General features: G+C 34.8%; 1 protein-coding gene across 3 annotated transcripts in view; it reads left to right on the top strand.

The window, feature by feature from the left end:
* CCSER1 (coiled-coil serine rich protein 1) overlaps nt 1-25,462 on the top strand; it is a 1,330,630-nt gene that overhangs the window by 424,155 nt on the left and 881,013 nt on the right. For all 3 annotated transcript variants that reach the window (XM_047856870.1, XM_047856871.1, XM_047856872.1), the window contains one exon: nt 706-913. In XM_047856870.1, the coding sequence (XP_047712826.1) occupies nt 706-913 (208 nt within the window). The remainder of the gene's footprint in view (nt 1-705; nt 914-25,462) is intronic.

Below are 25,462 nucleotides of genomic sequence, written 5' to 3'. Positions count from 1 at the left end.
GTTAAACTATAATCCACTGAACCTCAGTAAACTCCTGAAATTAGTCATGGAACTTCACACCCGTATGGTTTCTAAAACGTTTGTCAGTCTTCAATTATGTTTTGATATATGACTGGACAAAGAGGTTCAAAGAAACAGCAATCTAACTAAAAGGAATTTTAAAAACATGCGCTTAATTACTTTATTGTAAGCATGTTAGGAAATTTTGAACCATGGGTGGCAGCCTTGCAATGCATAACAGATCACCTTGCAGAAAAATTTGTGTATGTAGATGACATATTGCATAGATTATTACCAAAATTTATGCTTTATTCATTCGCTCATTATCGTATTCATTTTTTCAACTTCAATTATATGCTTACTTACTGAGTCAGCCTAATATGCACCAGACACCAGGGTAGTTCACAACTAAAACCTGATAAATTTTTGAAAATTCTGTCATAAATGAACTATTATGCATACTGTAAAATCTAAATTTTATATTCCATTTTATTCTTATCAGTCTTAGAGAAAATAGGATAGAAGACACTAACATGGGCATTTTGACAAAGGGTCTCAGAATTTTCAAAGACTAATACTAACAGGAATTGATACACATCACAAGGAATTTTTTTGTAGCTCACTACTGACATTGATCAACAACTTGGAAAAATACTGCTTTGAATATGCTACATTGTAATTTTTTGTTCTTTTTTTTCTTATTAGGAATCTTTCCCTGAAATTAACAAAAGACATTGATCAGGAAGTCAGGTGTTCCCATATGAGCCGAATGCCCCCCAGTCCATCTGCAGATTGGCCCCTGCAAGGTGTGGAAGAAAATGGAGGCTTAGACTCTCTGCCTTTCAGATTGATGTTACAGGACTGCACAGCTGTCAAGACATTATTATTAAAGATGAAGAGAGTTCTTCAAGAGGTAATTAATGGTTTACTCTAAGATTAATGTCTCTCAGTGCTGGTAGACAGTGGAGTCTATAGACTGGTTAGTGCATGCTTCTTTCAATAATTAAGTGAATGACACTGAGCAGGGGTCAGGCATTGTCTTGCAACTTAGCGCTCTCCTTTGTCAAATGAAGGACATGGAGCTCTGGTTTATAAGGTACTCTTAAGCTCTAGAATTCTAAGATTCTATGAAGGAAGTGAAAAAAAAAAAAAAAAAAGAATAAAGTGACACCAAACCTGGGCAAAGTGGATTAAAGAGAAACAGGCATCAGTTATTAAGTTACATTTCTATGTTGCTATAAAGCTATTGAGAGACCTATTAAATGGACTTCATTTTAATGATACTGAGGCTTTATTTATATGATACCATAAAGGTAGTTTAGTCATTTTTGTTCCAGTAAAAACAGTCTAGTAAAATGTAATCTGAATGTTTGACTGATTTTACCCACTGATACAGTTGCCCTTCTACATTTGTGCTGTTAGATGATGAATTTGTTAGGAGAATACATGATGGGTTATTTCATCTTTAAGGCCAGTAATCAGCCATCCTTTAGGATTTAGGTATGTTATGGATTATATTATTTTTTAATGTTTATGTTTGAGAGAGACAGAGAGTATGTGTGCATGCATGCAAGCAGAGGAGGGGCAGAGAGAGAGGGAGGCAGATGATCCAAAGCAGGCTCTGCTCTATCAGCACAGAGTCTGATACTGGAACTCACTAACCATGAGATAGCAAGCTGAGCCCAAGTCCATGCCTTACTGACTGAGCCACCCAGGCGCCCCATGGATATATTTTTATAATTACATCTATTTTGGGGGGGGATTTCTATAAACAGCATACACATTAACATTATTTTAGATATGTAAAGTGAGACGTCAGAAATGTTAAATATCTTTTCTCCACTAGGTGTGAATTCAAGACAACGGGTTGATATTTCTGACTTCAAAGTCACTCAACTTTTTACTATATCCCATTATTGTTCAAGTGATTTGTCTTGATAGGAGATGATAATAAATAATGTAAGAACAGAAAATATAACTATTTAGAATGAGTAGTATCATGGCTTCCTTACAAAGATGACCACTAATAACACACGGGTAATGATAATAATGCTAGCAGCTACCGCTAGAGGCCAGAATGGAATCAGAAAGAGAGAGGGAATTTAAGAGAAATGATGCCATAGACTATTGGGGTTATTCAGTCATGTGTTCTTATCAGATGTTAAAGTAAAAACTGGAAGAAATATCTGCATTCCATACGGGTTTATATTGCTAGAATCTATGCAGGTGGGGTGCAGGAGTAGTGGTTTTATTTTCAGTCACTGTTAGAATTTCAGGAATTTTATGAGCTGGCAGTTAAGGACCATCATAAAATTAAATTATATACACTTATGATGAAGCACATTATATTTTTAGAAGGGTAATCTGTACTCAAAACCTATCATTTATTATTTATTTTACTATATTCTACTATTAACTACACTCATGCATTTATTTACATCTATTGGCTCTATATGTGAAAATATAACAGTTACTGTGCATATTTTTCCAATTTTAGATTCATTTATGTCATTTTGGCAACTTGAAATCAGACACATGGGAGTATTATGCCACAGAAATTAACAAATACTACAAATTAGGGCTTCCAGTTTTTGGTAAGCCTATTAAGTAGTTAGAGCATACTACTATATGTATGACTATGAGGTCCTGTACTGACAACGTAAGTGTTTTGCTGCACTTGTTAAATCTCCCTGACCTTTGGCTTAACATGCAGCCTGAATCTCTTTGAACAAGGCAAGCTTAATAACAGCTGTTATATTAAAAGATATTAATCTCAAAGTCTGTAATGTGCATCTATTCATCTTTTTACCTCTCCCTTGATCTGAGTTTTAATTAAAAAATCAACAAGTAAAAAGGAAGTAGGAAGAAGAGACAGGAAGTGTCAAGGGGTTTTCTTAGTGTACTTAATTTTATAATTTAAAAATATTTAGTGATATTCACTGTAGAGTTAATGTTCTGAATATATTGCAATTGTCTTTATACTTCCATCTGTTTTTATTCATTAAAGAACATTTGAAGAAACTGAAGACAATTTCTTTTTAAAGCTCATGTATAATGAGCAATAATTACATGTTTGGTAAGCCATTCAGAGAGCAGGGTCTTATTCTTTATTGTCAACACGAAAAGCAATATTATGATTTGATTAACATTGACAACTGTTCTAGTTGTTTTTATAATGAATGCCTTAAAAGAAAATTGTTTATTTAAATATTCTTAGGGCACCTGGCTGGCTCGGTTGTTAGAGCAGGTGGCTATTGATCTTAGGGTTATGAGAGCCCCACACTGGATGTAGAGATTACTTAAATAATTTAAAAAAAAAAACTGTTCTCTAAACCAGGAATTTTCAAATGACAATCTACATTTCCTTACTTAATTTGAGTTTAATACCAATTACTCATCTTAGGTTAACAAAACTTTTTTAGTATAGAAAAATTATTCTTATTTGATGGTTACATTTTTATGAAATGTAGTCCCACTTTTATACACAGATTATTTTTTAGCTGCAGAAGATCTCAACTATTTGATTTTTAAAATAAAAAATAACTAATGAGTTTAATATATCAAATTAAAAAATGCTCCTATTTGATGTTTTTCCTAATGATGCTCTGTTGATGTCTTAAATTTTAATTCTGAGGTAGGTTAAATGTGAATATTTTGAGTGGAACCTCACACTTTTAATTTTGTCTCCCTTCTTTGAAGATAAGTTACCATTATTAAAATGCATGTGCATATTCCCAACAACCCAAACATTAACACCTTTATTAAAAAAAAAAAAAAGACTGACTTTGGTCCCTTAGAAATTCTATTGTCATTTTTAGCATTAGCGATAAAAGTGACTGTAGCAAACGGGGAAAACTATGCCATTTTTTTTCTTCCTCTTTTGTTATTTTTTTCCACATAATTCTATTAGCTGTAAAAGAAGAGAATGTTTAATACCTACAGAGATAGTTTCTGTTCTGTTTCCTTTTAGTTTGCTCTGTTTGCTTTTTGCACTCCCTCATGATATTTGTTTGGAGTATATGGTAATTAACCAAGAGGGCTACTGGGAAGAGATTTCAGGTGAGATGAGTAGTATAAATTTCTAGAAAGATAACAACTAATAAGAATATTTACCTAAGGTCATTTGTAATCCCCCGCTGCTACCCATGCCTTCTTAGTTTATATTTAATAAATGAATCCTGGGAATGTACCTAGCAAACTTCCTGAATCAAGAGACATTTAAAAAAAGTTAGAAAAATGTTAAACAAAGTTTAAAAAGTTAATATCATGAGATGAATCTATTCTAACAATGTAACTATTCTAACAATGTGAAAAATCAGAGAACCATTTATTTGAGAATCAGTATAATTTATAAAACCATGCAAAGTTAGGCTGGTAATTGACTAAAAAGCTTATTTTCCTTTTTCTTTTCTCAACAACCTAATAATTCAAACTATTTAATTTTAATATCTCCAAAAATAATAACAAAATTTTCAAAGGTATTTTTCTTATTTTTCATTAAAATTTAATTCACAAATATATGATGAAATTTGGAATGTTTTGAACTTCACCATTCATCACTATTCAATGGACATTTAAGAATTTTTTGTGTTTTTTAAAGATATTTCAGTAAAATGATTCCAACGACTTCAAATTTTTTTTTAACATTTATTCATTTTTGAGATAGAGACAGAGCATGAATGGGGGAAGGTCAGAGAGAGAGAGGGAGACACAGAATCAGAAACAGGCTCCAGGCTCTGAGCTGTCAGTACAGAGCCCAACACGGGGCTCGAACTCGCGGACCACGAGATCATGACCTGAGCCGAAGACGGACGCCCAACCTACTGAGCCACCAGGTGCCCCTGTTTCCAACGATTTTATAACTGACATTTTTTTCTATCAGCACATGTCAAGAGCAAATGAAAAGCCTATAGAATAGTAACACCAGCAATGGATAATTATAGATAGGAAAAGCAATTATGGAGTCATAAAGTAAGGAAATTTACCAAAAGCAAGCAATTACCCATGTAAATGCAGATAGCAGTGTAATAATTAGACTTCACTTTATATTTATCTTTTGAAAATAACAAAATCACATTTCTGCTATCTGCTTTATGTTTGTTTTTGCTTGCTAAAAAAATTTGTTTAAAGTAAAAATTGGAAAAGAAGTAGTATTAAAACTAAAAACACAAGAAAACGAATGGCTGTACTGTCAGATATAATAAGACACGTTATCAGAATCAAAGACCTATGTTTCATACTGATGAAAGAGTCAGTTCATCAGGAAAACATAATCATATATGTGGATGGCTTATTTAAGTAGCTTGTAAATTTATGGTGTAAAATATGACAGAACTAGATGAAGAAATAGACAAATTCATATCATAGTTGATTTTAACTCCATTCTCTCGAATTGATAAAACAACTAAACGAAATCAGAAGAGTTTCAGAATATTTGAACATTACCAACTTCTTTAACCTAACTGACATTTATAGATTACTACAATTAATAATAGAATTATACATTCTTTGCAAATGCATCACCAAGACAGAGTACATGCTGGGTCATAAAAAAGTCTCAATAAATTTCAAATGTAGAAATCTATGGAGTACATTTTTTTAGAACAATGGAATTAAATCAGGAGTCAGGAATGATAAAATAACAAGAGATCAAATACTTGGAAATTAAACAACCAATTACTATATACCTCATGAATCAATTTCAAACCTCAAGGGAAATTTTAAAGTGATTTGAGTGAGATGATAATGATGATAATATAAGATGAAAATCTAAACTTTGTGGTATAGCATTGCAACCATGCTTAGAAGGAAGTTTATAGTTTTAAAAGTTTATACTTAAGGGGTACCTGGGTGGCTCAGTTTATTGAGCTTCTGACTCTTGATTTTGGCTCAGGTCATGATCCCGCGGTCATGGAATCCAGTCTCACATTGAACATTTTTTTCCCTCTGTCCTTCTCTTTTGCTTGTGCACTTGCTCACTCTCTCTCTCTCAAAAATAAAATACATATATGAAAAAAATTAAAAGTTTATATTTAAAGGAAGAAAGTGCTATAATTGACAATATAAGTTTTTTGTTAACTAGAAGAGCAAATTAAACCTAAGGAAGGGACTAGAAAGAAACATGAAGAACAAACTTAATAGTGTTGAAATGAGATAATAGAAAATTTATGAACCCTAGGGCGATTCAGTTGGTTAAACATCTGACTCTTGATTTCAGCTCAGGTCATGATCTTGTGGTTCCTGTATTGGAGCCCCATGTTAGCTCTGTGAGGATAGTGCAAAGCCTGCTTGGGATTCTGTCTCCCTCTTTCTCTGCCCCTCTCCTGCTCACACACAAGCGCTCTCAAAAATAAACATTTAAGGGGCACCTGGGTGGCTCAGTCAGTTAAGCGTCCGACTTCGGCTCAGGTCATGATCTCATGGTTTGTGAGTTCAAGCCCTGCATCGGGCTCTGTGCTGACAGCTCAGAGCCTGGAGCCTGCTTCAGATTCTGTGTCTCCCTCTCCCTCTGCCCCTCCCCTGATCACTCTCTGACTCTCTCTGTCTTTCAATAATAAATAAACGTTTAAAAAAAATTAAAAAAAAATAAACATTTAAAAAACAGGAAAATTTATGATCCCCCAATTTTTTTTGAGAACTTAAAAAAAAAAGACTGTAGAAGAAAAAATAAAAGAAGAAACACAAATTACTAATATCATCAATGAATCAAGGCAGGAATAATCAGTACAAATCTTAAAGACATTGAAAGGAAAATAAGGTGATATTATTAACAACAGTGTGACCACAAATATAACAATATTGATGAAAAGCACAAATCTCTTGAAAAATCTAATTTTCCAAAATGACACAAGAAGAAAGTAAAAGTCTGCATAGTCCAATTTCTATTAAATAAATAGATGTTATTATTAAAGGACGGAAAAAAAGAAGGAGAAGGAGGAGAAGAAGGAGAAAAATCATTCACGTTAAAAAAAAGGAAAGCAAAGAAAAAGCCCAGGAGTTTCAGTGCTGAATTCTATCATACATTAAAAAAAACTTAAGATGGGGGTGCCTGGGTTGCTCAGTTGGTTAAGCTTCCAACTTCAGTTCAAGTCATGATCTTATGGTTCAGGAGTTCAAGCCCCATGTCAGGCTCTGTGCTGACAGCTCAGCCTGCTTTGGATTCTGTCTCCTTCTGTGCCCCTCCCCCACTCTCATTCTGTCTCTTTCTCAAAAATAAATAAACATAAAAAGAAAAAGAAAAAGCATTAAAACCTTAAATATAGGAAAGAAAATGTAAAACTACCTCTATCAGTAGATGACATGGTGGTTTATAGACAGATCCCTAAGAATTCTATTAAAAAGTTTATAATATGCCTAATAGGAACAATAAAATGTGGATTTAGGCAGGTTCAAAGATACAAAAATAGAAAGTTGTAATAAAATTATGTATTGCTCCATAGAAAATTATCTGGTGGTCCAAAACAACAAATGTTTGTTATCTTATGATTTCTGTGGTCAGGACAGTGAGAGCAGCTTATGTACTGGTTCTGGCTGAAAGCCTCTCATGAGGTTGCCCTCAAAATGTCAGCCATTGCTGAGGTCATATGGAAGTTTGGCTGTATTTGAGGATTCACTTCCTAGCTCATTCATTAGCTGTGGCAGGAGGATTCAGTTTTTCACTGGTGGTGGCCGGAGCCTCAGTTCCTCACCATGTATGTTCCCATCTGGCTTCCCAAGAGTGTCTTGTCCCAAGACAATCCAAAAGAAAAAGCATGATACAAAAATGAGCAGTGTCTTTTATAATCTCATCTCAGAAGTAACATATCATCAGTTTTGTGAAATTTGTTGGAAATAAAGGCCAGCCTTGCTATTAGTGTGGGAGGGTACTATACAAAAGTGAAAAATCACTATACAAAAAAAAAAAAAAAGTGACCTTTGCTACACAAGCTACAATAGTCTATCTTTGGGACCCCAATGATGATGCATCCCTCACAATTCAAAGTATATTTACCCCTCCCGAGGGCACCCAAAGTATCATTGCATTACATCATCAGAGTCTTTTCCTGTAAAGGCATGTGAAGTTGTAGATAAGGCTTAAGTAAAGCAATCCAAGTTCAGTTCTCCATTCGAAGACCTGTGAACTAATGCATAGGTTAGCAGTTTCTTGTTTAGGCCTCAGTGCCTGGGAATGATTCTTCATGGCTTTTAGGTCTGCCTTCTGTACTCTTGGTTCTACCCTCCAAGTCATTCTTTTTTGTTTGTTTTGTTTTGTTTTGTTTTGTTTTGTTTTATAAAGTTAGCACATTATTTGCTTCTGAATAGTTATCCCATTCTTACATGTGTTTGGAGATGTTGGTTTCCAGAGAAGTCTTCATTTTGTAATGTTTCTGTCCCTTTAAGTCCAAATTGCAGAATGTTTCTATGAATAGAATTCTCTTAAATTATTTTTAGATCTCTTATGACTCTTATTAGGAATTCATCCATTCCATTAGATATTCATTAGATACTCCATTAGACAAAAGCCACATCACCAAACGTTTTTAAAATAAACCCTTCTTAAACTTGAAGTAGCTGATGAACAACCTGCTTAAGCTTTTGAAAAATGTCATTGTTTGGTTGAGAGGATCTGTGAGCCATACCCTAAAACCTCCAGCAGGACACCTTTTGTCTGGCTAAACTAGGTATTCTGCAGCGCTACCTTTCTAGCTTTCAGACTAGCTCTACTTCTAATAACTTTCTGTGGTAATAAAAAAAAAAATGTTTACATCTGGCTTGGTATAGTTGGTGTATAGGCTTGTATTTTTATCAAAGCTCATCAAATTACACACTTAATATGACACCATGTGGAATGTCATCACATAACTGATAACTTCCCTGTCAGTGCTTCCATTTTGTGGAATTTCTGTTCTTCCTTTGTGAGACCTGTAAATGAAGTATGACCATTTATCATGCAGATGTAGTTAGAGCACTATTGTTGATTCTTATAAATTGTTATTAGAGCTTAATTTTATTTCTCATTAGAGTAACAAGTTTAAAAAAAAACAGTGTAACACAATCTTCATGCGAAACAAGGGATCCCATTCTATACGTCTCAAAGTATCCTCTGGCTTAGATAATAGCATATCTTAGATTCACTGAGAATGCATAGGTTACTGAATAAGAATATTCTGCTTATAAGAGGTGTGGCTCTTTATAAGACTATAAAATTTGATCTGGAAAATAGATAAGAAGGGAAGGGAAGAATAATTCCATGGCTCTTCTGTTATTTAACTTTTGATAGTCCTCTAGGAAAGATTTGAAAAGGCAGTGAAAAATCATTTCCTAATTCCCAGCCCCATTTCACTAACAAAGTCCCCCTGGAGAAAATATATTAGATGGTAAAGATCACAGGTATTTGAGATCATTAAGATCTTCTAGGAGTGATTTTCACTTCTGCCACTTAATAGCTGCTACAAGTTGATTAAGGTTTTGGGTCTCTATTTCATCATATTAAACTTTATTAAATATACCATAAGGTTATTTGTACAATTAAACAATAAAAAGGTTATGACACTGAGAGTGTAGGGGAAAGTATCCATGAATATGAGTTACTGCAATTACCTTGTTTGTGTGATTATTAAAGACTGTCAAGCCAGGTGACAAATATTAGAGATGTCTTAAATACTTGGAAATATGCTAGTAAATGTTCTTTACTAGGACCACATGTTGTATTTATTGAATAACAATTCATTATTAATCATTGTTAATAAAAGTTATGTTAGTTGAAACTAAAGATAGAAGTATAGTTCCCATTTATGGTTTTCTGGACTGTCAACTGAGGCAGTACATTTAAACTGACATTCTCTGGCTAAAGAGCTACTGCATGTCAACTAAATTTCCTGTTTTCAGTCAATATTAAAGAAAGGTTTTTACAAGTTAGAAATGATTGTAACAGATCATGGTGGTAGCAGTTGAGGCAGTGAGAAGGAAAACAATGTGTTATGTGTTTTGAAAGTAATGCCAACAATAATTGCTATGGATTGGAATTGGGTGGTGATGGAAAGAGGAAAACAAGTGTAACTGAGACTTGTAACTTGAGTAATGGGCACCTGTTTTTGCTACTTCCTGAGATTAAGAAGAGTAGGAGAGGAGTAACCTGTGTGAGACAGGAAGGAAACAAGTTCTGTTTTGGCCAGGTTAAGGTGGAGGTGTTCATTTAGAAATATAGGGACTGTAGCAAGTAGAAATTCAAATTAATATGTCTACGAACCCAGAAAGATTAGGGCTAGAAATATAGAGTATTCAAGATTATGTAGATTCCGTTTAAAGCTACGGAAGAGAGAACTTGTACCTAAAACCAGAGCGAGATGCTCCAATATTTAATGATGGAAAATCAAGAAAAAGAGTGTCTGATAAGAAGGGAAGAATACTAAGTTTTAATGTCAAGAAGTCAAGAGAGAACATGGCTTCAAGAATGGCAAGTTGCGGGATGGTGCTGTAAAGTTAAGTATGACAAGAAAAGAAAAAAAAAGAAAAGATAACAATCAATGGATTTTGGAAATCCATTAATTCCAAAAGTACCTTACCTAAACACTAGGAATTTCAGTATGTAAAATGACCTAGTAGAAGTGTTCATTTATAAAACAACAGCCTAGGGGCACCTGGGTGGCTCAGTCGGTTAAGCTTCCCACTTCAGTTCAGGTCATGATCTCATGGCTTGTGGGTTCCAGCCCTGCGTCAGACTCTGCTGACAGCTCAGAGCCTGGAGCCTGCTTCAGATTCTGTCTCCCTCTCTCTCTCTCTGCTCCTCCCCTGTCCACTCTCTCTCTCTCTCTCAAAAATTAATAAACATAATAAATAAATAAATAAATAAATAAATAAATAAATAAATAAATAAATAAAACAACCTAGAATAGAAATAGTAACCATTCCCACCAGGTTCTCAGTTGTTAAATTATTGGTTCATTTATTTATAAGGTGTTACTCTCTGTGTTTGAGGATATGAAAATGAATAATACATGTCCTGAAATAATTTTCAAGACTTATCTTAAAGTAAGACATGTTTAGTTTTGGAAGGATATTATAATTTTATTAGGCTACTTAAGAACGATAAACAGAAATTCATTTTACATGAGTATCCTCCATATTGAGGTATTATTTTTCTTTTGAAAAATGTTATTTATATTAAGATTATTATACTGCAAAGGCAATCGAGCATAGTGATTGCAGTATACTAGTCTATACTGGAATAGACTTCTCAAATTTGAGTATCAGTTCTCACTAGGTACATGTGACTCTGGGCAAGACACTAGTCTCTTCCTAAATATCCGGTCTCTTCCAGAAATGGAATTACTAAGTACATATTCAAAATTACTCAATGATATGTTTTTTCCAAAGCGCTTGTACCACATTACTCTCCCTCTGGGTATAATATATTCATATGATAGAATGGTTTATGTTTATGTATTATTATGTCCCACAAAGAGAATTTTGAGTACAAAAGCCAAGTCATAGATAAATTCATATGGAATATAGAGTTAAAAAATGAACAAAGTTAAATAATATATCATTAAATAATATATATATATATGCATATATACACACTAGTGTGTCTGTACATATATAGTATATACTAATACACTAATAGTACTAATATACTAATATACACTAAAGCCATGAGAAGAAATATAAGAAGTTAAACATAATGTTCAAGATAAGATTACCTATGTAGAGATAATGGGTAGGAAGAGAGATAAGCACGTACAGTTAAGGAGAAGCCAGCAGAGGACTTTGTAGATAACATTTATTGTATTAGCAGTACATTTCCGTATATGTTTATTCAAAATTATTACATACATGTAATATTTTCTTATATGTATTTAATGTTGCATTAAAAAACTCAGTCTTTCTGGGGCTGGGTGGCTTACTTGGTTAAGTGTCCGACCTCGGCTCAGGTCATGATCTCATGGTTCATGAGTTCGAGCCCCACATCAGGCTCTGTGCTGACAGCTCAGACCCCAGAGCCTGCTTCAGATTCTGTATCTCCCTGTGTCTCTGCTACCCCTCCTCTGCTAGTGCTTTGTCTTTCTCCTCTCTCCAAATTGTTCATACACTGAATGGTTTCCTGTCCACCAATCCCATCCCCTACAACACTACCTCTGCCTGCTAAAATTGAAGAAATTTGTTGGCTATTTCTTTGCCATCAATGTATCTTCTGATATTTATTTGATGTCAAAATAAAAATGAAGCGGGATCAAGGTAAGAAAGCCTATGCCTATCAGCCAGGTAATTCTTTCCTGGTATGTGTACTTATATCGTCTGCTGGTCTTGCGTATTATTTTATTGCTTATTTAAAAATGAAAAGAGTCCAAAAAGACTGTAGCCTGTAATGTAAACAATGAACACCACCCTCATTGAACCTGTTATAATCATATTCAGTAATTAATCAAATAACCACTAATATGGTTTTGCTATGCATGTCTCTCCCTTTTCTTCATGAATCCAGCATTAATGTCTCAGTTGTAATACAACTCACATACTATTGTGTAATTTAATGGGCTAAATCTGGCATCAAGAATTTCAGGCTGCAACATAACAGACACACAGCAGATGGCACCCTGCAGAACCTCCAGGGGATACTCTGAGCTTTCAACACTTCTGGTGGAGGAGGGAGAGAGAGAACAGAGAGCCACTTAAGCAAATGGTCCTGTGGAAAGCCTGCAATTGTGTTCCTCTGAGACACATTTTTACTGAAATTGTGTTTTGTTTTTGTTTGAAAATCAGAAACAAAGGCATATTTAATTACAGTGAAAATGCCTGTTTTTAATCACTGAGTGTATAAAAGATGGCGTTACACATTTAGAAACATAATGCAATTGCTTGGAAGAAATATAAACCTTAAAGTATTCACATGTTTACAGATGAGCAAAAAGTGTTTTAGCCTCTAGTGACTCGTTTAGATGGAGGGCAGTTATTTCTAAATTATTTCATTTTAACCTTAATGAAAATAGAAACCTAAAAAAACTATCGCCATTATTTTAGTGTAAATTTACTAATAGAAATACAGATATCTACTCTTGCAAATATTATAGTTTTAAATAGTTTATTTTTTGTTGTGTTTTAGAGGAGTAGCTATTAATAAAATCAAAATGACTCAAATTATATTTATAACAAATAAGTGAGAAAAAAAGTAGATCTATTTGTCTTATTCTCTTTGGTTAGACAGCTTCTATAAGTATGAGGAGATAGAAGTTTAAAAAGAATAATGAATTATCAAGAAAGATTTGATTCACTTTCCTCAAAAATGTGTAAATTGTTTTGTTATCGATGGTCTTCATTAGAGGTCAGGTAACTTTTTTTCTGTAAAGTCCTGGCCATAAAGTCTGCAATGCAGCTCAACTAGTTATAAGTAGTAAGAAAACAGCCATGTAGCATAAACAAATGAGCATAGCTGGAGTCCTGTACAACTTTATTTAGAGAAATAGGCAGAAGGCCAGATTTCGGTTCTGGCCTGAGCCTATCATTCCATACTACTTCAAAAAGACGTGATTAAAGTATAGTGAGGAGGCATTGTGTAGTTAAGAGCATTACTTTTAGGAGCCAGAACATATAGTCTAAATCCCATGCCTTTACTTACTAACTGAATGACTTCAGGCAAGTTAAACTCTGGGGATAATAACATTAACATATCACTTAGGTTTGTTGAGAATATTACATGTGTTAATATGCTTAAAATGCATGGAACAGTATAGGACACAGAGCAAATGCCCAGTATATATTAGTTACTATTTTGTTATCATTACAAAGTCTGAGGACCACTAGTGAAATAAAGATCATGCATTTGCCATTAAGCGAACCTGAATTCAAGTCTTAGATTTACAATAATTTAAAAATGTTATTTTGTTCTATTTTATTCAGTTGCTTCAATGAGCTTTTGGTTTCCTCGCATATAAGAGGATAAAAATTATTATAAATTTTATTGTGAAGGTTAGATTTAAATTGTGTCTGGCAATGGAGAGAATTTAAATGTTAGTTCCCTTCGCTCTCTTCTCCCCCACCTCCTTTATTTTTTTTAAATTTTTTTTTCAACATTTATTTATTTTTGGGACAGAGAGAGACAGAGCATGAACGGGGGAGGGGCAGAGAGAGAGGGAGACACAGAATCGGAAACAGGCTCCAGGCTCTGAGCCATCAGCCCAGAGCCTGATGCGGGGCTCGAACTCCCGGACCGCGAGATCGTGACCTGGCTGAAGTCGGACGCTTAACTGACTGCACCACCCAGGCGCCCGGTCCCCCACCTCCTTTAAAAAGCAAAAACAAAAACAGCTTATTCTAGTACTAATTCTAAATTTGTTAAACAGATTGCCATTTGATTCCCAGCTCGATAGCACATTCATGAGACTTATTTCTTCTAGAATGGGCCCTTGATTTTGGTATTTCTGTTTCTTACATGCTACAGAGGTAAAGCACAGTCAAGCCCCAGGTTTGTTGCAGAGATTCTTTGGTGGTTCGCAGATTTCCTAAATACTGCTTGTTCACCTTTCTAAATCTCTGATCAAATTGCATGATTTTATAGTAAATTTTTAATAGATGTCAGTGAATACATAATATGTCCAAATATAGTACCTATTTCTTGATTTTAAAATAATAAATTTTAGGGGCACCTGTATGGCTCAGTATGTTAGCATCTGACTCTTGATTTCAGCTCAGGTCATGATCTCCTGGTTTCTGGGATCAAGCCCCACCATAGGACTCTGTCCTGACAGCATGGAATCTACTTGAGATTCTCTCTCTCATCTTCTCTCTTTATGCCTCTCCCCCGTGTGCTCTCTCTCTCTCTCTCTCTTTCTCAAAATAAATAAACTTTTAAAAAATAAAATGAAAACAAAATAAAAAAAAATGTTTTTAAGAAATATTTATAACTGCTGAAATATAAGTCTGGTTTATTATTATTTTTTTAATGTTTATTTACTTTTGAGAGAGAGAGGGCAAGTGGGAAAAGGACAGAGAGAGAGGGAGACACAGAATACGAAGCAGGCTCTAGGCTCTGAGCAGTCAGCACAGAGCCCGACAGGAAAAGGGCAGAAAGACAGGAAGACACAGGATATGAAGCAAGCTCCAGTCTCTGAGTGGTCAGCACAGAGCCTGACACGGGGCTCAAACTCACAGACCTCGAGATCATGACCTGAACTGAAGTCAAACGCTCAACCAACTGAGTCACCCAGGTATCCCTGTAAGTCTGTTTTTATTATTTTTTTAAAATTTTTTAGTTTTTATTTTTTGAGAGAGAGAGAGAGTGAGAGCGCATGCATATGAGCAGGGAAGAAGCAGAGAGGGAAGGAATGAGAGAGAGAATTCCAAGCAAGCTCCACACTATTAGCGCAGAGTCCAATGTGGGGCTCAAACTCACCAACCGTGAGATCATGACATGAACCAAAATCAAGGGTCAGATGCTTAACTAGCTGAACCATCCGGGCCCCCATAAGTCCTTTTTTAAATGTTTTTTTTTTGCAAGAAATTCAGTTATAGAAGTAATTTTCTAAGCTTCTGTTTCAGCAAGCATACAATTCCGTCTTTGTCTTCCCCAAACAATTCTGCTTTCCCTCAAGGTGGCACTTTGTGTAGATTTACCACATATGATTTAAAATATGTTGTAGTATAATCTAGGATGAAGTTTAATTATAATGCAGTTTAAATTTTTTTTAATATTTTATTTTGTGAGAGAGCAGGGGAGAGGCAGAGAGAGAGGGAGACACAGAATCCGAAGCAGGATCCAGGCTCTGAGGTGTCAACACAGAACCCGATGTGGGGCTGGAACTCACGAACCGTGAGATTGTGATCTGAGCCAAAATGGGTTGCTTAACCGACTGAGCCACACAGTCACCGCATAATGCAGTGCTGTATTAATTATATTATGATATTTATTTCTTATTTAGGGCTTTGCAAAAACTTTTCAGTTAGCATGTTGTTTTCTTTCATTTAACTCTGAATATCTAGCATGATTTGGACACATGGTTATAGATAAGGTGTGGATGAATTCTCTATCTACTGAAAGTTCTGTGTCCCAATATGCCTTTGTTGCAGCTTACGGCTGTTTTGAACCCTAAGGCTGATTTTCTAATATTATAAGGCTCCCTCATTCACTACCCATTCTTGAAAAAAAATTAACAACTTGAGAAATTTCCTTGGCTGGGGCTTTGTCAAATTTAATTGCCACTGGAGAAAAAACAATTGCAACATGTATGTATTCTTGAATTGTTTCTTCTGGACATTTCTCTGTACTAAGATGTCATCTAAGACTATTCATTTTTACTGGCAAATTGCTTTGTACCTACCAAAGTTGTATATGTATGTATGTATTTTCCCCTTAAGAAACCGTCAAAAGAAGAAACAAGTTTTTGGTAATGGATAGTGGTCAAAAAAACACTTAATATTGCTGGGGATGCTTATAACTGTGTAGACCACAGGCCAAGAAACTGCTGGCATTGATTTTTGGAGCAAAAACCCTGCAGATAACACCTACCTCTTTGTGCATACAGCAAACTATAATAATTTATTGTTGAAAGATAGTCTACAATTCAAGTGTTGATTTGAGAATATTGCAATATTAAGGAATGGAAGAAATACTAGGATGCTGGTATATGGGTACTAGGAAGAAATACTAGGATGCTGGTATGTATATGTGAGGGTGTGTGTGGAGGTGGTTACCCACACATGTGTTTTTATGCACACAGTGTCTGTATGTGTTGGGAATTGTTGAGTGCATGTAATAGAATGTGTTGGGATTGGGATGTAGGATGCAAAAGGCTCTTAAAAATAGATCCAAAAAATCGCTTCTCGGCATTTTGGCTAAGATCAAGTGTAAAAATAGACCCAAAAAGCAAATACCTTAAAATAGTTATTTGTTATGTATTTACTTCCTTCCTGTCAGATTAGATTTGACTGTATTAGTCATCCAGCGTTGCAAAAAATTGTGCGATGCTCTTAAAATGCACACCAGGGCGTATGTCTACATTTGCAATCTTTACTTGAGTCATTTATTGGAATCTTATTGTTATCTCATACCTCCTTTTCTTCACTAGATTCTGTTAATTTACTATTCCTCCTTGGATTTTGGCCCTGGCTTTCACCTTTGCTTCCTGTGCACTGATCTTTCTTCCTATTGGTTGGAAAACAAGGAGTAGATTACCCACCTCTCTCTGTCTTTTGTATTAGAGATAGGACATTTCATATATGTGTGTGTGTATACATATATATATATATATATATATATATATATAATGGACATTTTTGATTGACAGCTGGTGGTTATATAACATATATATATATTCATATATATGTATGTATATATGTATGTATATATACTTTCTTTTCTTTTCTTTTCTTTTTTTTTAATATTTTAAGAGAATTTTTGGTTTGTGTGGCCAGACAGCGCAGAAGTAACCTGGGATTTACTTTAAATCTCATAAAACATCTCTTCACACAGGATTTATAATTTCCTAGTACTCTCTACCTCCACCCTCACCCCACCACATCGTTTTCATTTTTAATTACAGCCGAAGACAAATGATGTTTTTCCATAGTATTTTTCCATGGTATATCCATGTTCTCTCAGCTCATCATGCTTCTCCCCCAAATTGAATTCCTGTTTATGAGATAATAAGTATTTAGCTTTAATTAAGAGAATTTATCTTCACTTATTATAATGATAATTATTTTTCTCAAAAATTCACCATTTCTGTGGCTATTTATTGTAGTTAGCTATTTTCCTGATTATAAACTTCGGTGAAGCTTTTACTAACTATGTACTGAGTGAATCAGGTTGACTACCCTCAGCAGGCACCATTACTGAGAGTCTGACATGGACAGGAGTCCTGACTCTATTCCTGTTACCTGGTCGTGTGGTTCTTGTCCCAGATGTACCAAAGAATAGGAGACCAGAGACCAGGATGGAGAGAGTTTATTGAGTAGATAAGTATAGTATACTTTCAAGAGTGAAAGTGGGCCACTGTCAACAAGAGCAGCAATGGCACAGAGAAGCTCAGGCTACATCTTTTTAAGCCTGTTTTCTGCATATGTAAATTTGGCTTTGTTGGACATTTTTCATTGACAGCTGGTGGTTATATAACATTTTGGCCTCTGTGCATGCGCCTAACCATGATGTATTCTGTTATAATTATTTATGTATTGTATATTTATGAGTGTCTAATGAGCTTTTCTTATGGCCTTAAAGGTAGTTAGGGGAAAGTTGCATCCCTTGTGCACATGTTCGGCTCTTAGAAGTCCCCCTGTGGTGTTAGAGCAGACTCTGTGGCCAGGCCTTTCCTATTCTCTTATTCAGAGGTGGCTCTAAAGGTATGGCTGTTAACCCTCGGGTGGCTCTGAGGCTGTGTCCAACACCTGCCCTAACCCTCCTTGCACATGTCTAATAGCTGCCTAACATTTGTTTGTGTTTAAAGGCTAATAATTCTATTGATTCTGTACTTTTTTTTTTTATCTCCCTCAGGTAGTTACATATGACCATGTTGATCATTTTCAACAGGGCCTTATAGACACCAAAGAGCTATATTGATCAATTTAATAGCTGCTACCACTTAAAATTTTTAGAAATGTTCTTTATACTCTGCCCTGAAAATTGTTGGAACTAAAATGTTGGAACACAAATTGTCAGAGTTTTTTTTTTCCCAAAAATATGTTGTGTAAAAGGTACTATGAATGAAATGTAGTGAATATTCGGTAATAATAAATCATTGTGAAAAATGCAATTCATTTTTAATAATTAAAAAAATAATATGTCCCAAATGTATACAAAATATTCCTTTTTTTTCTTTAATTTTTTTAGTGTTTATTTATTTTTGAGAAAGAGAGAGTGCAAGCAGGGGAAGGGCAGAGAGAGAGGGAGACACAGAATCCTAAGCAGGCTCCAGGCTCTGAGCTGTCAGCACAGAACCCAACATGGGGCTCAAACTCACGAACCATGAGATTGTGACTCGAGCCAAAGTGGGACGCTTAACTGACTGAGCCACCCAGGTACCCAAAAAACATTTCTTTAAAACTAGCATTGATTGTAGGTGAGGCGTAGGGAAATTAAAAAGGAAAATCTAGATATAGTTTAGTTTATACTTGGTTAGGACAAGTTCAAATACACTCAAGTCATTTGTCCTAAGAGTTTAGGCAGTGACGTAGAGAAGTTCAAGGTAATAAGAAATACAATTTTAAAATATCTTCTTATGAATCAGTAAGTAATAACCAATGTTATTTGGCTTGTGATAGTGTTGTTTTGATTAAAAAAAAAAGACCTCGCCATGCCTGTTTTTAGAATCTAAATGGAGAGAGTTAAACATAGTAAACCACTTTTAAAATAAGATATTTTTAATTTTTTCATTAAATTTTTTTTTAACATTTATTCATTTTTGAGAGCACAAACGGGTGGGGCAGAGAGAGAGGGAGACACAGAATCCAAAGCAGGCTCCATGCTCTGAGCTGTCAGCACAGACCTCTACCCAGGACTCGAACTCAAGAACTGTGAGATTATGACCTGAGCCAAAGTCAGACGTTTAACAGACTGAGGCACCCAGGTGCCCCTAAAATAAGATATTTTGTATATTTTTCATTTTACCTTCATTTATTAAGATGATTTCTTTTTTTTAATTGACTACTTGAGCTTTCTAATTTATTTTTACAGTTAATATTAGGTTATTATGTGGCATTTACTTAATAGACCCTTTAATATAGCTTATATGATTCAATTTATACATAGACTCACAGTCTTCTGTTAAGTTTTTCCACAAATATCATTGAGTGACATTCTCTGAGGCCACAAAAAGAAAGCATGAAAGGAGGAAGGAAGGAAAGATGGAAGGGAAGAGGTAAAACAGTATTTGCTTCCAAGAAAGAGATATATAAAATTCTTATATTCAGAAAATAAAGTAGAGTTTAAAGCCTGAAGTTTCTATTGGTGTGGGGCACAGTACAAGAGATAGATCCTCCCAAATTCATACATTGAAGCTCTACCCCCTAATATGACTATATTTGGACATAGGACCTTACAGGAGTTATTAAGATTAAATGAGGTCATAAGGATGAGGCATTAATCCAATATGACTGGTGTCCTTATACTAAGAGAGAGAGAGAGAGATGCCAGAGATGCACCCAACATGGAGGAAATTGGGGCACACACCGGCATAGAGAGAGAGAGCTCTGTGAACATACAGAGGGAAGGAAGACAGTCATTTGAAAACCAGAGACAGGTCTCAGTGAAGACTGAATTTCTCAACACCTTAATGTTGGACTTCAGGCCTCCAGGCTGAGAAAATGAATTCAAACTACCATTTTGTTATAGGAGCTCTAGAAAACTAATATACCAGCCAACATCCCCAATAAAAGCAGATTTCCTACAGGGAACCTGAGGACTTTGTCTGTCATACTAGTACATAGAGGACCGCCAAGAGAGTGACACAGAGTTACAATATTGATCAAAAAACAGAAACTGGCTGCTTGTTCTTACACATTCACCTGTGCATGTAGTAAGAAGCCCCGACAGCTTTCTACTGGTAATAAGTAAGGGGCAATGCTTCCAGTGTGGTTTCACTGTTAAAACGGCCAACAGCTTAAGTTAATTTTATGCTAATTTTTTGTGCAGAAGCATTTTGTAAAAGCAGTTCTGTTCATAAATCAATCTGATATCAATATGCAGGATTTACTGGAGTAAAGATTGCTGGGGGCGGGGGGGGGGGGGGTGGTCGATGGAGATCAGCTTACACTGATCCAGGTGTGAGGTAGTAAGAGTGTGGCCTGAAGCAGTGTCAACAGGTACCCAGGAAAAGAGAGGGAACTGGAAGCTGTATCAAAAGTGAAATGAAGGGAATAATAAATGATTTGGCATAGGGATTAAGGAGAAAACACATCACACATTGTTCTGATGCTGTAAACCTGAGATGTGGAAAGAATGGTGCAGCCCAACATTAAGAAAGAAGTTCAAAATTTTAGTTCTGGAGACAATATCATGAGCTTGATTTTGTTTATGTTGGATTTGAGGTAGCAGTGGCTTGTCCAACTGGTTTATTCATATGTCTTATAAATAAGTCATCAATACAGAAGGGCTAGAATAAAAGGCCATGCTTAATGTTACATTTTTGTGAATTTGTTTGCTTTGGCATGCTTAACTGTTGATGAAATTCAGTATCACTCTGATTATGAAATGGGCAATGTTAGGGAAAGTTAAGAAAGAAGAGTAGAAACAAGTGGGTCTGAAGAAGAAAACAAAGGTAAGTTATGCAAAGAAGCAGAGTTATCAAAAAATGAACTAACTTTTATATAGTGCTTATAGTGTGCCAGACATTGTTGTAATCATTTCTAAATACTATATCATTTAATCTTCCTAACAGCCCTATGATAATAGTATTCTTATTATCATGTGTACTTCATAGGTAAGGAAATTAAGATCCAAAGTGGTTAGATATTTTAAAGCTAGTATTTTTTTTTCTTTTTTTTTTAAGTAGGCTTCATGCCCAGTGGGAGCCCAACATGGGGCTTGAACTCACAACCCTAAGATCAAGACTTGTGTCGAGATCAAGCATCCCATGCTTAACTGACAGTGCCCCAAAGCTAGAACATTATCTTTTTAAAGTTTATTTATTTTGAGAGAGAGAGAGTGAGAGAGAGACCAGGGGAGAGGCAGATAGACAGGGGCGAACAGAATCCCAAGCAGGCCCCTCACTGATAGCAAGGAGCCCAACACAGGGCTTGAACTCACAAACAATGAGATCATGACCTGAGCCGAGATCAAGAGTCAGATGCTTTACCGACTGAGCCACCCAGGTGCTCCAAAGCTAGAATTTTAAATAGCCAAGGTACTCTGACCTTCAGAGTTAATTCGTTTAGCCAATATCTTATGCTACATACATCTCCTCCCTTTCCCTCAAAAAGGTATAGATTTGGTGAAAATAAAGGGTCAAAAGAATGGGAAAAAGAGAAGATATTCCTAAACAAAAAAGGAAAGAGTTGTCATAGTCAAATGTATTGAAGAAGTAAGGAGATAAAGAGTTTGTTGGATTAGATTAATAAAATGAAGCCTTTGGTTTAAAAAGAAAGAAAGGAAAGAAGAAAGAAAAGAAAAGAAGAGAAAAAAGAAAAGAAAAGAAAAGAAAAAAGAAAAGGAAAAGAGAAGAAAAGAAAAGAAAAGAGAAGAGAAGAAAAGAAAAAAGAAAAGAAAAGAAGAAAAGAAAAGAAAGAAGAGAAGGAAGGAACATGTTAAGATAATGAAGGATATGTTGGATTCCAAACTTGTAGAAATTTTGGATGAGGATTAGGATGAGAAAAGAAAGGTTCTTAAAGCAAAACAAAACAAAACTCCCTGATTTTGGAATAAATGGAGTAGAGAGGATTGGTGAATTGGAAGAAAGCACTGTCTCTCTGGGCCACTCTCTTTACCTGCTGATTTCTCTTCTTACATATGTCACTCCCTCTACACACTCAGCATGTTCATGAATGGTGCTTCTTAGTATTAAAATTTCCTGTCCCCAAATACCTATGTGTTATTTCCATACCTATAGGTATTTTGGTTAAATACCAAAGCTAAAATGGGGCCCCACTCTGATACAGCTTTTTTCTTAGTCAATGTTTTACTAGATCCTTTCCTTACTCTAAAATCCCTTTTTCCCACCTCATCATTTACTCTTCATTTTTTATAAGAAATGCTTTAGTCCAAATTTGCATTGCCTTAAATATATGAAATTTTACAGTAGTCATATAACCAAGAAGCAGTATTGCACAATGCTTAGAGACATAAGCTAGCAAGTCACACAGACTTTGGATAGAATCCCATCTCTGACATTTGCATATGAGTTGCCTTTGAGGAAGTTATTTAATGTTTCCAAAGTTGTTTCCTCATCTGCAGAATGAAGAATTAAATCAGAAATGTGAGAAAACTAGTAATTTATTTCACAGTAAAAGAGAGAGAGAGAAAATAACTATCATCTTTCTCCTTTCTCTTCTGTAATCCAGTCTCTTCTATTTAATCATGCTATTTTTCTTCAAAATATTCCTGCAATCCCCTATTCATAAAGGATGAAATCTAATCCTCATCCTTTTTTTAAGCTTCTTGTAATCTGACTATCCAGTATTATCTCCCAGTTAATGTCTCTTCTCTGCTGTGGCCACTGTGCCCTTTTCATTTTTCTTTAGATATGCCATGCTGATTTCATAGTGCACCCTCTGGTACATTTTATTCCCTAAGGCTTGGCATGCCCTTCTCTCCTTACTTTGCCTGTACAAATTCTTAACCTTAAATTTCACCTCCTTAATAAACCTTCCATGGTGTTCTTATTGCCTCTTATATGCATTTAATCATCCGCATCCCTGCTTCATAATTTAGTTGTTGGTAAGATCAGTGCAACTAAAGACCATGTATTTGTTTCCTTTGTATTTCACAGAGGACCTGGCACAACCATGTATAAAGGGGGGACTTACTGAATATTCTTCAGTGTATAAAGAGAGCATACATATATGCAAAGAGAAGGAAAACAATTTTATTATTTAAATGTCTTAATTTTTTTTTAAATTTTAACTGAGGGGATGCCACAAGTAGTTATTAATTTCTTGTTGATTCTTATAAAATTGAATCCTGATTTCTGGATTTTACAAGATAAGGTATACTTTGATTTTTTTTGCCTTCATTGTTATTGATATTTAAATATGCATAAATCTAATATTAAAATACTTAACTTTGCATAATTATTTTAAACATTATTAAGCCAACAGCAAAACCATTATGCTAATTGACCTACATGTGTTAAATTTAATGAGAAACCCACAGAGGAAAATAAGAGATAATGTTTGTCTCTAGGACAAAATTTGGACAGTTTGCTAGCAATACCTTAAAAAATGGTAGTTTCCTAAGGTAGGGGTCCTTTAGCTGTAATATGGTGTGTGTTCCACATCCACCAGGGTTGCCTCTAATTGTCCCCAGTGGTAATTGGAACACAGGATTCGGGGAGCTGATGAAAACATTAAGCTCATGCTGCCTGCTGTATCCTGAATAGTAACATCCCTGTGTTTCTGACCCAGGAGTCTCAAGTCTTCTGCAAGTATCTACGAAACTTCAGCATGCTAATTTATTTGTATTTATTGAGTAAAATCACAGACTTTTCACAGTTCTTTTCTAAATTTATGTACAAAATGTTCTTCCTTTAGAAATAATTTATAAGGGAAATAAAGAGTCATAAGATTATAAGTAAATTTACTTCCTAAACAAATAAATCCAATAACTTAAATTCAAAATTATTTCAGGAACTCACACAGTAAAATAGTGCTGCCACATGTTAATACTAGAATCAAGATTTACTGATTTTGTAACATCCTTTCTATAATGTTTTCATGTGATTATAGAAATAGTACTGAAGGAGCATATCTATTAATTTCATTAACACATTTTCATTAAAAATGTGGGTGATTACTTATAAGGTAGAGACTTAGTGATCTTTGCACACTACAAGTATTTTAGCTGCTATATATTTCTTACTAAATGACCTACTTGTTTTTATAAAATAGATTTCTTAGGGAATACAAATTCATATTTCTAAAAAAAATTATCTTTACATTTCCAGTTATCAGAACTATGCAAGCATGTTTATGTGTTTCTTTTTTTTTTTTTAATTTTTTTTTTTCAACGTTTATTTATTTTTGGGACAGAGAGAGACAGAGCATGAACGGGGGAGGGGCAGAGAGAGAGGGAGACACAGAATCGGAAACAGGCTCCAGGCTCTGAGCCATCAGCCCAGAGCCTGACGCGGGGCTCGAACTCCCAGACCGCGAGATCGTGACCTGGCTGAAGTCGGACGCTTAACCGACTGCGCCACCCAGGCGCCCCTTTATGTGTTTCTTAAAACTGAAAATAGATTATTTACTCTTAAAAACAAGTCACAAAGTCATCCATATAGAATTTTTAATAAGTTTATTTTTATACATTTATATAACTTTATATGGTGGTATATATTTTTATGTTTATATTTTGCAACAGCATAGGCATATAAAGAAGGCTATGTATCAAACTGTAATTATAGGTTGCCTAAGAAGGAATAGGTGTGTATAGGAAGATAGTTGACTTTCCTTTGCACATTTCTATGCAGATGTTATTTTCTCTTGCAATGTGAATTTATTGTTTTTATCTTAGAAAGGCAAGCCAGCAAAGTATTTTTAAGAAAACAAAAATTAAAAGAAACAAATGATGAATTAAATTAAAATTGGGATAGATACCTCTGTCAGTCAATAATTTATGTTAATTTTTAGCACAATTTATCAATTCATACATTTGAATACTATTTTGGAGTACTTTACATAAATTTTCAGTTTCCAGGAAATTTAGCCACCATAGTATCTCTTTTGTATTTTATATAACTTGAAGCATCTTTGATACTTCATTTTGCACAAATAATTTTTTCCTTATTTTAAAATGTACAGAGTGGTATAGTTTTATATTTATTTGAAAATATGTAATTCAAAAAAA

This window comes from Prionailurus viverrinus, chromosome B1, assembly GCF_022837055.1.
Source record: "Prionailurus viverrinus isolate Anna chromosome B1, UM_Priviv_1.0, whole genome shotgun sequence".
NCBI lineage: Eukaryota > Metazoa > Chordata > Mammalia > Carnivora > Felidae > Prionailurus > Prionailurus viverrinus.
This window is presented reverse-complemented; position numbering and strand designations above follow the sequence as displayed.